Consider the following 15733-nt stretch of genomic DNA (forward strand, 5'->3'; position numbering starts at 1 on the left):
TTGTCACAGAACTATAAAAATTATGTGTATCAGTACAACTCAAAAAAAATAGATGCATAACAGCTCAACTTTGGCTGTAGTATCACAGTAGCAACCTTTGGGGGGGGAGGCTTAAATTGTTTTTAACTAATTCTGTAAATCATAAAGTAGATAGCAATGACTTTAGCCAGAAGTAATCATAATTATATTGGAGCCTGTTACTTCATCATAGTACTGCAACTTATGTTCCAATATATGTATAAAGAGGGCTACTACAACACAGAATAGAGTCAAATTTATCAAATCAGCTTTAGTAGATAGAAAGCATTAAAGTATGATTTTAAACCAGCTTTTAGTTGCCACAAAAAATGCCTGATAGCAAATGTATTTGGTTTGGAAGCAATGTCTGCAATTAGAACAGACCTTAAATAAGTGTTACTTTAGTTGACCTAATACATTTTAACTGGAAAGCTGCACTAGTCTAACCCCTAATGACTACAGAACACTTCTTCCAGGACTTTTTACTGAAAGATTATACTACATGAGACAAGAGATTGAAAATCCCATCAATCCAAGCACTTTCACATCTTAAATTACTTGGGAAAAAAAAAGCCAAAAAACTGTCTTTACTTTGCATTATTGATCTTCTGCTTCCTAAAAATTTGAGAAGCAGATGCAGATTTAAAACAGCTTTCATTTAGCAAGCAACATTAAATTAGAATTTGTTAACTTTCCAAGTTAGTTTCCTTTTCAGTCACAGGATTTAAATATAACAGCAGCTACTCTAGTATCAGGTTAAAATTATAGTTTAGCAGACTCCATCCCCAGCTTCCCCAATACCTGGCATCTAACATGAAAGCTACTCTGCCTCTGTGCTATAGAAGGAAGAGGCTATTTAGTTTAGAATATACATAGCAACTGCCCATGCAAATTCAGAAGTGAGAAGAGACTGAATTTTTTTTTAGTTTTATGGAAAAAATGTGACCCTCTTTCCTCAGTGAAACGTTTTTACAAGCATGTAAGGTGTGGTATTTCATCTGCTGCTGGCATGATTCTGAAAATACTCAGAGGTCCTGGTAGGGGAGAGTATTGCTCTGAGCCTACAGCACACAACTTCATTTCTGCCTTGTGAAGACAGGCCTTTAGCTGTTTATAGACATCAAGACAGACTTTCCCCTTCTCACCAAAACCAGAATACACTGTTAGGCACTCTATATCCAGCTCCTAGAAGATCATACACGGTGAACAAAAGGTAAAACTGGGAACGTACTTACCTTGGAACAAGTTGACTTTAGTTATATACAGACAATTTTGGACCCAAAGTCAGTGAGTGCCTGATTAATACTTAAATTTGCTGTGAATGCTAAGTATGATTTATATTCTCTCTAGAACTAGAGCCTGAATTTCAGGATATGCATATGACATACAAATTTTAACCACAGTGAAAAATAGTGTAAGGCCTAACACATTTTACAAACTCAAATGTGTATCAGAAAAAGCCTTATTTATTGTCCAAAATGCTATTTATAATGTAATTAACATAATACATAATTAATCCAGGGATTGAAGTTTAAAATGTACAAATAAGTGGTATAGAACACTCGTAGGAGGTTTTTTTTGCCACTGACAGTCACTTTATTTTGACATTTTTGTTTCTGATGGATTTTCCCCAGTGTCCAGTGTCTTCAGCAATCTGAAAAGGCCAGCTGCTTCTCGTATCCGACTGAACTCAATGCAGAATGCTTGCACTTCTATAAACAAGTCCTGTACATTAATAATTTTGTTTCTGATTAAAGACTGAAGAAAGACACAAACAAGACGGACCAGGCGGTTCTGAAACATAAGAAAGACGGTTTAATAATCCAAACAAATGTTTGCAACCAAATCAGTTAAAGGACTGTTGGCCCTCAGCAGTACAAGTGAGGTGTTTCAGGAGCAGTTTAGCTTCAGCAGTTACTGTGTTCCTAAGCTTTGTACATGCTGCCCCTTCTCTTCCATTTCCCATACCACTATTATATTTAAAAAATTGACTGCTTTATAGTTCTTATGCTTCTGGATGCAGAAGCCTTCTCAGGATTAATCCCATGCACAAATGAAGCACCAGATCTACCTATCCACTGTTCTTAAAATTTATTATGTAATCTCTGAATAAAGGCAGAGAAAAGATAATAGCTAAAGATTATGTCAACATGTCAGTCTTGCTTAGTCTTATTTTCTACAGTAACACCATAAAGAAAATAGAACAAGTTTCACATTTCAAAATTTCTTATCACCACTTCATCAAGGAACCCCAGACAGGAAGTGACATCAACTGAACTGATTCCAAACTTCCTTCATGGAATGTGCTCTACTGTTGAATCAACAGATGACCCTTTTGCTCTGTATTAGAAGGAAAACAATTCCAGGGACACCTAATCCAAAAACTCATGGCTCATTTCCTGCCTGATCCAGTGAAAAGACAGGATCTTAAAAGTGTTCCTCTTTCTTAAGACCTACTTAGGCAACACCTTGAAGAGCACAATGGGAATTGGAAGTGAAAGCTTAGGAACTGGCACTTAAAATTTGTCATACACAGACCCACTCATCAACCATCTGTTTAACACAGAGCGCATTCTTCCCAAGCACAAAACCAGGTCTTCATCATTAAAGTGCTTTCATACTTCGCATTGTGAGAAAGAGTTGAACCCAAGGCTTTCTCTAAAAGCAATTATGTATATGAACAGTGTTTACCAGACAGAATTGAGGGATGTGACAGATTAAGTGTCCAAAGCATTTCAGATTATTTGACAATGAAAACAAGGTATCAGCTATTTTTCCAGGAACTAAGCTTATTACTGCAAAATTTGCTACTTATAATGAGAGAATTCAGAGACTGAACAATTTATTTCCTTCACTGTGATCAAGAGGCATCACATGCTTTCTCTGCAACACAAATTAGTTACACGAGTAGTTTCAATAATCCAGGAACATGAAACTAGGCAAAAGAACAAATGCAAAATTACTGGCTGACTCCCAGTCTCTGAGGATCATTTCCAATAGTAATTCTGTACCATGCTTTTCAAACAAAACATCTTGTGTCTCAGCTGCTGTGAGGCCCCATACACATTAAAAATGTTAGATCTCAAGCTGTGTGTGCTGCTTAGTGACCAGGATATGTTTATTGACCCTCAGAGCTCTTTTTTGTCCCCTGTGTGCTGAAGCACAGCTACTATGTGGTCTCAGCAGCCCCACTGAGCAGTGTCCCACTCTGGACATAACTCTCAGCTGCAGCCCAGAGCAGCTACTATTTTCCTACTCCACTACCAAATGTAATAGGCAGAACTACTCAGCAGGTCACAGATCAAGTCATCCGTGTGTGTGTGTGTCTGGCAGAACCACAAAGCAGAGAAGCATCAGCAACCACCAAAAGATAATATATGAAATGTCATCTGAAAGGGATTGAGAACAAGATGGGGGGCTTGCTGCTATCTAAAACCACATTGCAACCCCATCTTGTGAACTGCACACAACTTTCATTTCTGTAGCTTAAGGAGACAACAGAGCTGGAGAAGACACTAGAGGATACCAAAAAAAGCTTAAAGGGAAAGGAACAGTTGTCTTGCTGCAAGAGACTAAAGACATTCTAGTCCTTCAGTATCAGGAAAAAGCTAAGGTAGGACTTGGGATTCAAAAAGCCTAGGAGAAGCTGAATACAGAACTGTTTTTCACCAATGAAAAGTTGTATTGGGCACCTGGTGAAACCAACAGATCAGTTTAGGAGAGAAGAAAGTACCTCTCACAGCGTGTAGACCTTCTGAATGCCAGAAGGGTGCAGACCTCCTCAGGTTTCCCCTGACCCTCCCTGGTCAGGGATCCTTGGAGCAGCTAAAATTTTTTCAGTCCCAGCATGCAAGTATGACAGGCTTGGGAAGCAGAGAGCATGGTGTTAGAAATGAGATCTGCAAGCTGTTATCAGTCATGACTGAAGGGTGAGACTTCCCTGTGAGTTTTGTAACATCACCTCAGGGGTCTGGAAGTGGCTGGCACACTTGTATAGAAGAGAAACTTGAAGCTTAAAATTAAGCCGAATGCAAACTAATACCGGGGGTGAAGAAAAGGCTCACAGAGTGATAGATGAACCTTTTGAATGCAAGAACCCCAGTCACAAAGTTTTGCCAGGAAGAAGCTTATGATGTCTACAGAACAACAGGGAACAGTGATTTCCTGTGAAATCTTTTAAAAAAAGTGAAGAACTGTCTATTAAACTCTGTGAAGAATTGCAGTGTGTTAGGCAAAAAAGTACCTTTGAAATAAAAAAGCAGCAAAACAAAACACTTAATGCTATCAGCCTTATTAAATCATAGCATATATTTCACAGAGCAATATATGGGATACCTTTTCCTAACCAATTTATTGAAGCACTCACCTGCATATATTTGTCTTTGATCTGTTCACAGGTGGAGATACAATTGGAGATATAAAGATGAATAAATTCAGGTGGGAGATCAACTGCAGTAGTAAGCCTGTTCAAATAAAATATATTTAGTGGTTTATGAAGCCATAAATCTAGTGTTTCTGTAGCAAAGCAAATCCTAACAGTTAGACCTGTGATATGAGTTTATTCCCAGACAGCTTCCAGACATATTTCTACTCATTTAAATTTCTTAAGAATAATTTTTTTTTAAACTCTGATGTTACAGAAGCTAAGTTAGATTGGTTTCTAGTATATCTGGCATTTGAGTTGCCACTGCTTCTTAACCAAGAAGGCAATACAGCTCTCTTAAGATAAGAACATGCACTAAATGGAGAACTGCCACAAGGTTATAACAGAATCTGACCAAACTCAAATAAGTCCTATCTGAAGGAGCCAAAGGGGGACAATAGGGAAAACAGTGAAGATTGGAGTTTCAAGTGCAGTTTCAATTTTTTGTCTTACTTCCCTTTACAATCATCGTCTCCCTGTTTGACAGCTGCTTTGCAGCCTGATGGAAGTTGTTCCTGTGGTAGCTATGCTGTGGGAGAACCAGCATGCCTGACTGGTGGTGTAGCTCTCCTGGACACAGGTATAAACTCTTCTTTTACCACCCCTTCTGCATGTTGCAATCATTAGCGCCACTTCAGGGCACTAACTGCTGTCAGTCTGCACCAGTACGGAGGCATTTATTTCAGGAATGTTCCTTTAGTAAGAAGATATTTAAGGTGCAATTCAACTCTGCTTCAAAAAGTTTGCTGATTGAGGTTTATTTAGTAGCTCACATTCAGTAATTGCTAAGAAAGAGAAGAAAGTAAGTGGAAGAGATATTTCTGTAAATTTCTGGGAATTAGCTGTCTGAAAAGTTTTCCCATTTAAGGGGCTAGCATTCTGTTAAGAAAATGAGTTGTACCTATCTGCAAAAATTATTCTCAATGAAAAAAGGACATGAATGTACAGCAGGGCAGCCATTGAACAACAGCACCTTTTGTTCACTTAAGCTGCATCAAGAATGCAAGCTGCAATTAAGCAGATTAGCCGTACGGCGTTAACTGTTTGTGGAGGATTCTCTCAGTAAGTGCCCTTTGTCCCACTGTAGTCTTCCATCTCCCACACAGACATGCCTCAAGGAGGATCAAAATTAACATTTCCAGATATCCTAATAAAACAAAACTGCTTATTTTACATACTCAATGAAACCTTATTAGATTTTAGATCATACGCACCGATTTACAACTTCCATTGAATGTAAGGACATGTCCATGTTGACCAAGACAGAAAAATACTCTGTTATTTGACTAGACTGCATTAGTTTCAGCAACATTTCTATAGCTACTAAAGGATTGTTTTCAACCAGGTCTGGCAATTTGGCAGGAGTGAGACCAATATGGTAAACAAGCTTGGGATCTTTTTCCAGTTCTCCAAGGAGCTGTGAAGAAGAAAATAAAAATTGTCAGTTGATTTTACCTCAACTGTTCATGTTACTGCTTGAAAAAACTGCTATAATACATCTAAGATCCAGAAGAATGATAGCCCTTTAGATTTAGGCTTCTCTATTGAAAAGCATTGGAGAGCTACTTTAAAATTTTTATGTACAGGCAACTGTGTCTGTCCATAAAACCTTTACTAATGCATTTAGGAGTCTTTCATCAGTGGGTAGCAAAGAAGGGAGTTAAAATTCCACATGAAAAGTTTCAGCCTCCTGTAGTTTCCTGTCCAGTAGAAGGAAATCTCAATTTCAAGTTCACTTGGCAGAAAGAGTAGTGCAAATAAAGCTGATTTTATAGTACCAGCATGATTATGAAAAAAAGCCCACTGAAATCAGGGGTAATACTATCAAACTGAGGGGAAAAAAATTGTTGTTGGTATTTCTGAAGTAATTATTTATTAAAAACTTTCACAGAAGCATAAGCAACTTAGTTATACAAAGTTTTCTCCACACAAAAAAATGTCAGTGCCACTCCTGTTCAACTGTAATTACACCCAGTCAATGGTATGAACATTATCTTTCTATTCAGACAAACCCAAGTCAAAATTCTTGAATTTTTGCAATTTAAAGGTTTCCTGAATCCAAACACAGATCAAACTGCTCAAGGTTTTCTAAAACTCAGGAGTTAATAGCTTCTTAGAGAATCATTTCAGACAGGCAAGTCCATCATCCTTACCTGTGTTTGCTGTGGGGAAGTCAAAGGACTTTTAAAAGCTTTTGCCATTATTCTTTTTATCTCAACTCCAGTGCTGTTCTTAACACACATTGACTTATCCCACTGAATTGTGTGATCTGGTTCAATTGGATTTAGCCATGACAATTCATCCTCACATATATGGAGTGGAGGCGGTGGTCGAATAAACTCAGGTCGAAAGTGACCTAAAATGGCAACAATGTGAAATATTTTCTTAAGCTTTGGATATTCAGTTCTGTATCAGTAAAAAACAGAAGACACCCCAAAAGCCCCTATTTCTTTAAGCTATTACAACACTGAGAACAGCATTACAATCCTATTTGCCGCTCGGAGAAACATTTATGATTTTCAGTGATACCATTACATCTGCCTTTTTTTCCTCTTGATTCAGGTCACTGTGTTACTGATCCTGTGGTTTTTTTGCTTTCCACACTACCTGCTTCCCTGGGAAGTGTTACCAGCCAATGCAGATCTCAGTGCAGGGACTCTTATCTGTTATTTGAGAGATGACATGGGTGAGGGCTTGAAGATAAACTCCAGATTTCTCAAAGTCTGTAAATGTGAACACTAGAATCTGATCTAGAGACAGACTGATGAAATTTTACACTTTTCATTTCATTTCACCTTAACTTCCATTTCATGCCTTGAAAATACTTCTGAATTCCATTACATTTTATCTGAAGTATAATAACACAGCATGTCATGAGTTACAGAAACAAAGATGTGTAAATGCACATACTTTCTATAGGAGGCTTTGGTCCACTCACTAATGCTTCTGTGATCTGGGAAGCAACAGAGCTGTCAAAACCAGAGTTGGAAGAATCTGGGTCAGGATCACTGAGAATGCTGGGGAAGCTGGCCTTGCTCTGTGTTGGCAACTCGGACTGACGTTCTGAAAGAAGAATATTAAACCATATAATTGGAACAGAGATGCCTGGAATACTAAAAGTAGTGAGAAACAATCAGCTTTAGTAAAGAACTGGCTTTAAAAAAAAAAACAAAGCAGATAATATCAACATGAAATTTAGTACAGTCAGGCAGTCAGCAGTCTGAGTGCCAGCTGACAGGCAAGACACAGAGGGTATGCAGTAAGGATAAAGAAGAAATAGATGTTAGTCTGAAAAGTAGTCTTGTCCTTAGAAAAGGCACATAACTGATGTCATCTACATCTAAAAGCAGCACATTAGTAGGTTTGCATGCTACTCCTCAAAGAGTTCACATGGCTGTATCTGGTTTGTAATCACTTCTCAGAGAAGGAAAGTGAAAAATCTACACTGATCCATTTGCAGATGATAATGGTCATACTAGACCTGAAGTCAGCTATTCAAATTTACCCAACACATTTCTGTGGCATTGCCTGAACTCCTTGTAGATTCACTGTCAAGCCAGAATCAGTAATTTAGTGGAAAACAACGGAGTTTTAATGGTTACGTGATTCTACAGACATCATCATCAAAGCAAACCTGAAAGGAGCTAAGTCATCCCTTTAGAGGCCAAATTACAGAACATAAACAAGTTACAGAAAAATAACATTAAGGTTAGCATATATACAGCTGAAGACTTGAAATTGGAGAAAAAGGAAAATACAGGCCTCTTTGTTTGCACTATCAAGATTTTTATGTGCCCTTCTGTCAATAATCTATTGCTCTTCTGTACCTGGAGACTTAATGGCTGATCTTCTATGTTCTCTGTACTATTTTGAGAGATCCTGTTTTCTATTGCTTTGGCAAAGAAAACTCCAAAGGACAAAAAGAAAAATCCCCACTACAGAATACCACTTAACATTCCTCTCCCCACCCTGTTAACAGAGAACACTAAGCAGCAGATTATGCCTTAAGCAATCTGAAGTCCAAAATTGCTGGTACCACACAAGAAACCCTTTGAAAAAGTTCCAGATGAAACTAAACACCACTCCATTTCCTGGCTAATTGAGTGAGTGTTCATATTTTGTGCACCTTAACACTTCTAAGCAAAGTGTTACTTTGCTCCTTTTTGTGCAAACATGTCACAAAGCTCCCTTTTGTGCAATCATGTTGACCCTTCCCAGCTGCCCACTTACAAACTATTTCATATAATTCCAAACAAATGTGCAAAAGATGCCCAAAACTGTGAGTGACAAGAGCATAAGGAGAATAAAGCTGTTAATTTTTTTGGCTTTCTGTCCTACTTTATCCAACTGTTTCAGATAATGCAAACATTTGCATATATCCTCATTGAAGCAGCACAGCAGGGTATATTTTTATTAAATTTTCTATTAATTTTCTATTAAATTTCTATCAATATTTTCAGTTATTTAAAAAACAAAAACAAACAACATTTTAAAGGCAAAGTCCAAATGAGCTGTTTTATAAAACATATCTTCTACTTAAGCGACTATTTCAAACTTCATCTCGTAAGCACTTTCATTTAGCCCCTGAACAGAAGGGTTGATTTAACAAATGAAGTACAGGAGTCGGGGAGAAGCATTGGGTGTCCTTTTTCTTTCTTTTCATTTAACTTAAATCCATTATCAGTCACGGATTTGTTTGTAACCTCATAATCTGAAACTACTAGTGATGTTAGATAAGATGATTAGTGATATTTCACTTCACTGAGCCCTCAGTTATATTCATTGAAGCTCAGAAGTTCAACCTCACTGCTTCAAGAATAAGGGCCAAATCAACAGTTTCAGATAAGCAGAAGTAAGAATTACAACATGGTGATTTAACAGAAACTAATGTAGCATCTTCAACTAAGACATTTAAATTTTACAAAACTAAACTGAAAACAATTCCTTGGGTTCCTTTATGGAACTTATTCTATTTTTACACGTAAAAGTAACTTTCTTTGATTCTTACAAAGGTTCTACAATGTATTAAAAGCATTACTTTCATACAGGTCAATTACTCCCCCATCAAATAAGGGTTAACAGACAAACACTGAGAACACTTTGTGAGGAGACCCATTCTTGCAACTAGGAGAAAATTACTTTTTTTGATAGGGTAGCACACCAGATGAACAAAAACATGTTGTAGGGCAGTACCAAAGTCTGAATTAGCTCTCTGCAGACCAAAGGGAAGAGAGAACAGAACAAGTGTTAACACTCATGCCCAAGATGCTAGATTCCAGCATTCTACTTTTTTTTTTTTTTTTTTTGGGGGGGGGGTGGTGGCGGTAAACCTTAAAAACAAAAAAGAAAATCAAAAACAGAAAATCCACCATAGAGTTGCAAACAAATTGTCACAGAGAGCTCAGATTCAGAGGATAAGTGTTTTTTAACCAAAAAGGGATTGGGACAGATAAACTGATAGGAAAAAAAAATTAAAAGCTTTCAAAATAATTTCATTTGATTTTGCAGGTATGTGCTAAAGCAAGTCAAAATCATTCTGCACTGAACAGCCCTGAATTCATCTCAAGGACCATACTTTTGAAAAGCTAACAAGTGTTACAGCTGTGACATTCTGTACATCCTGGGGAAAGGGTGTAAACAAAACACCTCAAACATTGCATCTTAGTGTTATCCTGCACCAGCTTCATCCTGCATATTGAATCATTAGGAGAAATATTCTGAAGATTAGTGAAAAAAATCAGAGACATTCCAAAACACAACAAACAGAAGAAGCATCATGATTTTAAAACAAGTAAAAGATTTATCTTTTAAGAAACTGATTAGAAACCAGACAGTTATTCTAGGGACCTACAGCAAGAAGTCTGAGAAAGAGCTTTTTCAGATGCAGCTGAAATTTTGTTACATATTTCATATGTAAAATATTACATATTTTGTTACATAACTTCTACAACTGCTTATAAGCAATTGTGCACTTTTACTGGATTATATAAACAATTATATAAATCTTATACAAGCACCATTAATGACTTTGTATTCTACTTTCAGCCATCATTATCTTCTGTTTTAAAGCAAAGTACGTGGCCTAGAGCACACATTCACCCAACCACAGTTTTGAGGTTGCCCAGAGAAGCTGTGGATCCCCATCCTTGGAAATGTCCAAGTCCAGGCTGGATGGGGCTTTGAGCAACCTGGTCTATTGGAAGGTGTTCTAGTTTTATGCTCTTTTCCAATCCAAACCATTCTGTGATTCAATGATTTAATTTTTAATTAGAAAAAACTATTCAGAAGGCAAACACAGTACATAGGGGAAAACAAAAGCAAATAAAAAAAAACTTTAAAAAAGGCTTCTTAAGGCATCACATATGCCTTGCACTAAAAATGACAAGTTACCTGAGGCTTCACAAAATTTGAATTCACTAAGGTATTCTACAAAATACAGACAGGATGAACACAAGAAGGACCAGAAAAGTTTGTCGCACCCACAATGGCATGTTAGGGTATTCAATTTGCATTTTCAAACAATTTCCCAGTCTGGAAATAGCAGCTAAGGAGGACCCCCACAAGACATCTGTAGACTGTGAGCAAGGGACAGTATATCACAGCTTTACCAGTCAATGTCAGAGTCCACAGAACAAAAAATAAAAAAATGACAATACCAAGATACAACTGCAGAACACAGAAAGTCTAAATGGTGCCTGACAAATCACATTGTACAGATATAGAACTGGGATGGTCAGTTTTCAAGCAAGCAGGTCTACTGGCACATACCTAGGGAGAAAGCAATTTTGTGTCTGAACTGCTTCCTTGTTCCCAACAATATATAATATTTCATATTAGCTCCAGATGTGACATGAACAATCATGTTCCTCCTCCTGTTCTCCTGTCAAAGGATAAGCATCACATTGCTTTTCTTTTCAATCTAGTATCACTTTTCAACTCTTGAACTAACACTGCACAGTCTAACTTTACAATAAACTAAAGATATAATTCTAATAGTCAATTTTCCAGGTACAGATGAAGTACTGATATGTAATAGTAGTGCGACAGTTATGTTTGTTCTCTCATAAAAGAAACACTGCAAAGGGTGAAAAGGGATGAAAATACAGAAAAAAAACCACACAAGTAATTAAAATAAAGCAAACAAATGAAAAAATCCACCAAAAATATCCCCCCCAAAAAACCCATCCCTAAAAAACCCCACACAGCTTTAGAAGACAAAAATTTTCCTATACTTGCAAAATATTCCTGCATTTAGGGCAATTACATATATGCCCAAAAAAACTACTTGTTAAGGAGGGTAAAAGAATCAGGATGTAATCACTGCCTGAAGTTTCTCTAAGTGCTTGAACACAGGCTTGAAGACCTTAAAGCACAGTTCAAACTTTTTAATATTCAGGACAGACAGGTGTTTTTCTCAGGTAACCCACAGTCACGTTCCAATGAGAGTTTCCATTCCTAAGAGCACCAGAGCCACAAACCTTCCTTACCTGCTAATGCCAGCTGCAGCCCACTGATGTCCACTGACTGGGCCATGTTCCCCACATCCATGGCAGCGATCTGCCGAGGAGTCTTCTTGAACAGCTCTCTAGGAGGGGCCAACATCAGTTGTGAAAGAAAGAATTTTTCTGGAGGAGTTATGGGAGGTAAGAAGCCTGTGGAGACACAGTGAAAAACAATCCATGGTTTTTAATGTAGGAGCATTAACAGTTTCCATGCTCTTCAAGTATAACAAGCAAAACAAAGACAAACTGATCTGTTATTTATGGCAAGGCAGGTGCAGCTGGAGAGTCTGTGTGACATATACAAAACCATTTTAATGCAAAATACACTACTATGTGATCAGTATTACACATCATGACATGCAGGCAGCTGATGCTAAGTCACTCATGGTAGTTCATTCACACAAATTCCAATCCAGACAGAAAGCAAGCTATTTAGTATGACCTGACATTGCAATTCAGATTCAGAGAATGACCTGGGTTGGCAAGGACCTTTATCACCATCAAGTTCCCACCCCCTGCCATGGGCAGGGACGTCTGTCCCTAGACCAGGGATGCTCTGAGCTCCATCCAGCCTGGCCTTGAACACTTGCAGGGATGGGACATCCACAGCTTCTCTGGGTAGCCTGTTCCAGTGCTCCAGCCCTCCAGCCAACCTGGTGGCCCTCTCTGTAGTTTCTCCAACAGGTTATTTTTTTTAGGAACTGCTTTACTCAACACTGGTAGTGTCATCTTTACTGAATAGGAAAAAAAGTGTTTCACTGTCATGTATTTCTCTCTAACAGTTTTGTTTCAGTTTTAAGGCTGTTGGAAGCCTCCTATCACCTCCAGCTTTTTGTGATGGCTTTCTCCCAAAAATTTCCGTGTTATTACAGAACCAAATAGGTTGGACAAGACCTCCGAGATCATCGAGTTCAACCTGTGACTGCACATCACCTTGTCAACTACACTAGGAAACTAAGGGCCATAGCCCGTCTTTCTTAAACACCTCCAAGGATGGTGACTCTGCCACCTCATTGGACAGCCCATTCCAATGTCTAATCACCCTTTCTGTGAAGAACTCCTTAATCCAAGCTAAACCTCCAGTGGCTCAGCTTTATGCTACGTCCTCTTGTGCTGTCGGCTGCCTGAGAGAAGAGGCCGACCACCACCTGGCTACAGCCTCCTCTCAGGCGGTTGTAGAGAGCGAACAGGTTCCCTCGAGCCTTCTCTTCTCCAGGCTAAGCAGCCCCAGCCCCCTCAGGCAGTTGCAGAGAGCTGTAAGATCCAAGCTAGCGGCCTGGCCGACACCAAGCCCAGAGCCGCTGGCCGCGCAGGATTCCCACCGCTTTCTCCGGGAGGGCTCCTGCTCCGCCCGCCTCCCCGCTCCCCGCCGCACACCTGGGACACACCTGAGAGCGGGGTGCGCTCCGCCTCGTCGCCGCCGCGCTCGGGCGCGGGGTTGAGGAGGTGGGCGAAGACGGCGGCGAAGGGGTTGGCGGCGAGGGGCTCGGTGCGGTACATCTCCCAGAGAAGGTAGAGCGCGGTGAGGCGCTGCGCGGGGCTGGGCAGCAGGTCGGGCTGCTGCAGCAGCAGGACGAGCACGGAGCCCAGCCGGAAGTGCTCGGCCTTCCCGAAGTAGTGGTGGAAGGCGCTGGAGAGCCCCTCGAAGGTGCTGCCGCCCGCCTCCTCCGACACGATGCTCAGCAGGCTCGACAGCTCCTTCGGCGACAGGCTCATCCTGCTGCCCGCCGCCGCCTCGCCCGCCTCCGCTGCCCCCTGCGTGCCGGGCGCCGGGCTGCCCCCGCCCCCGGGCATCCGACCGCGACCGCCGCCGCTCCGGCCCGGGCGCTCCCCGCCGGCCGCGCTTTACGGCGCTGCCGCGAAAGGCGCCGGGGGCGTTCCGGCCCGCGCTGCTGGGCGGTGCGCGCGCGGCCGAGTGGGCCGGGATTGGCCCGGGATTGGCCCGGACCGCCCGACGGGGGCGGGGACCGGCAGGGGGCGCCCTGCAGCGCGCGGCGCCGGCTGCGTCCTCATCGGGCCGGGAGCCGCGCAGCGGGGACAGCGGGACGGGGCCTGGGGCGGAACCGGGCCCCAGCGCCGCCTCTCGCTTCCTGCACCATCTGTCGCTCCCTGCACCACTGTGGGTCCGGGCCTTTCCTCCGGGCCGAGGAGCCCCTCGTGGCCGTGCCGTTTAACGGTGGAACAGCTACACTGTGGATTTGGTCCATTGGAGGGGCTGGAACACAAGTCCTATGAGGAGCAGCTGAGGGTGCTGGGGTTGTTTAACCTGGAGAAAAGGAGGCTCAGCGGAGATCTTAACACTCTCCACAACCACGTGAAAGGAGGTTGTAGCCGGGTGGGAGTCAGGCTCTTCTCCCAGGTAACCTGCGACAGGACAAGAGGACACAGCCTCAAGATGCACCAGGGGAGGTTTAGGTTGGACACTAGGGATTTCTTCACAGAAAGGGTGATTAGACATTGGAATGGGCTGTCCAAGGAGGTGGCAGAGTCACGATCCTTGGAGGTGTTTTAAGGAAAGACTGGCTATGGCCCTTAGTTTCCCAGTGTAGTTGACAAGGTGATATGCAGTCATAGGTTGGACTCGTTGATCTCAGAAATCCTTTCCAATCTAATTGATTCTGTGATTCTGAAGGGCTGATGTTCATCCATATCTTCCATGGTCCAGTGCAGTTGAGATTATCCGCTTTGCTGGTGGGGCTCTCAGCAGAGCTGGAGGGTGGGGAGCAGCAGCAACATGTGTCTGGGAGTCACAGATTGAAGCACATCCCTACTAAGTGTGATGATCTGTTTCATTGGCTTATCCTGTGGAAGTACATCTCATGGGACAGCAAGTCACTGGCTTAACCTGAGGAAGTGCTGAGGCCATGGCCTGGAGGAAGGTGTTTCTGTGAAATGTGCTGAGAGGAGAGGAGCTTAGGAAGTCCTGAGAACGGGCACTGATTCTTCTAGTAGTAGTATCCCTCCCAAGTCACCCAGCCCTAAAGATCTTGGCTTTCCAAATAGCCATACTAGTGTAAGAGATGGGATTCAGTTCCTAAAGTAATATAAATTGAAGGCTTGTTTTCTGCACATATACCAAATAATGGAATGTTCCCTATTTCACATTTCTGATGGGAAAGAAACCCAGATCCCAGATGTGTAAAGGATTCATGTACATATAGAGCTGTTAAAAAATGATGGATCTGTAAGGAAAACAAGGTCTACAGCCAGGCGAGGCAAGATCTGAAAGCCTTGTTGATAGAACAGTTACCAGAGAACTGGATCACAGTGAGAAGTCTGCTTCCAACATACGCTGCTAGAGAAGAGTAAAGCAGATGGAAGAAGATGCCAGTGAGTTCCCTGACATGGCCAGTGTATTCAAGGAAACAAAGCATTATTTGGAAGTTTAGGCCAATTTAGAGTTTACAAACAACTGCAACAAGGACTTTAACTGTAAGATTTAGGAAGAAGATGAAAGCATTGCAAACAGCTGAGGAAGTAAACTATGTATGTGTGTGGTAGAGCTAGATGGAAAAATTGGGAAAGCACAGGCCTCAGACCAACCAGCAGGTTTTCCGTTCATGGTGTGCTGACAAAAATTGCATTTGTTCATTCTTGGCATGAAGTTTATGGTTAGAAATGATCACATCTAAAATTATGCCTTAAATTGAGGGATGGCTTGTGGGATGGATTAGCACCCAAACAAACCTTTGATGCTTTTGTTCAGGTGGTCTTTTTTGTACAACCTGCTCCTAATAACAAGCTCTGCTGAAGACAGCAAAGCAAAAAGAAGAAACATGTTTAGAAAGAG

General features: G+C 41.2%; 1 protein-coding gene across 1 annotated transcript; it reads right to left on the reverse strand.

Annotated features, from left to right (window-relative positions):
• Positions 1 to 1462: 1462 nt before the first annotated feature.
• Positions 1463 to 13751, reverse strand: CNOT11 (CCR4-NOT transcription complex subunit 11). Its single transcript, XM_005516542.2, has 7 exons — positions 13332 to 13751; positions 11929 to 12093; positions 7352 to 7504; positions 6595 to 6797; positions 5656 to 5858; positions 4385 to 4481; positions 1463 to 1812 (listed from the first exon to the last, which is right to left on the reverse strand). Exons 1-7 carry the CDS (start codon positions 13735 to 13737, stop codon positions 1615 to 1617), a joined length of 1425 nt encoding a protein of 474 aa, XP_005516599.1. The 5' UTR covers positions 13738 to 13751; the 3' UTR covers positions 1463 to 1614.
• Positions 13752 to 15733: the final 1982 nt, after the last annotated feature.

The sequence above is a fragment of the Pseudopodoces humilis genome, chromosome 2, assembly GCF_049639895.1.
Source record: "Pseudopodoces humilis isolate 2021_Gansu_Grassland_sample_001 chromosome 2, ASM4963989v1, whole genome shotgun sequence".
In the NCBI taxonomy this organism is placed as follows: domain Eukaryota; kingdom Metazoa; phylum Chordata; class Aves; order Passeriformes; family Paridae; genus Pseudopodoces; species Pseudopodoces humilis.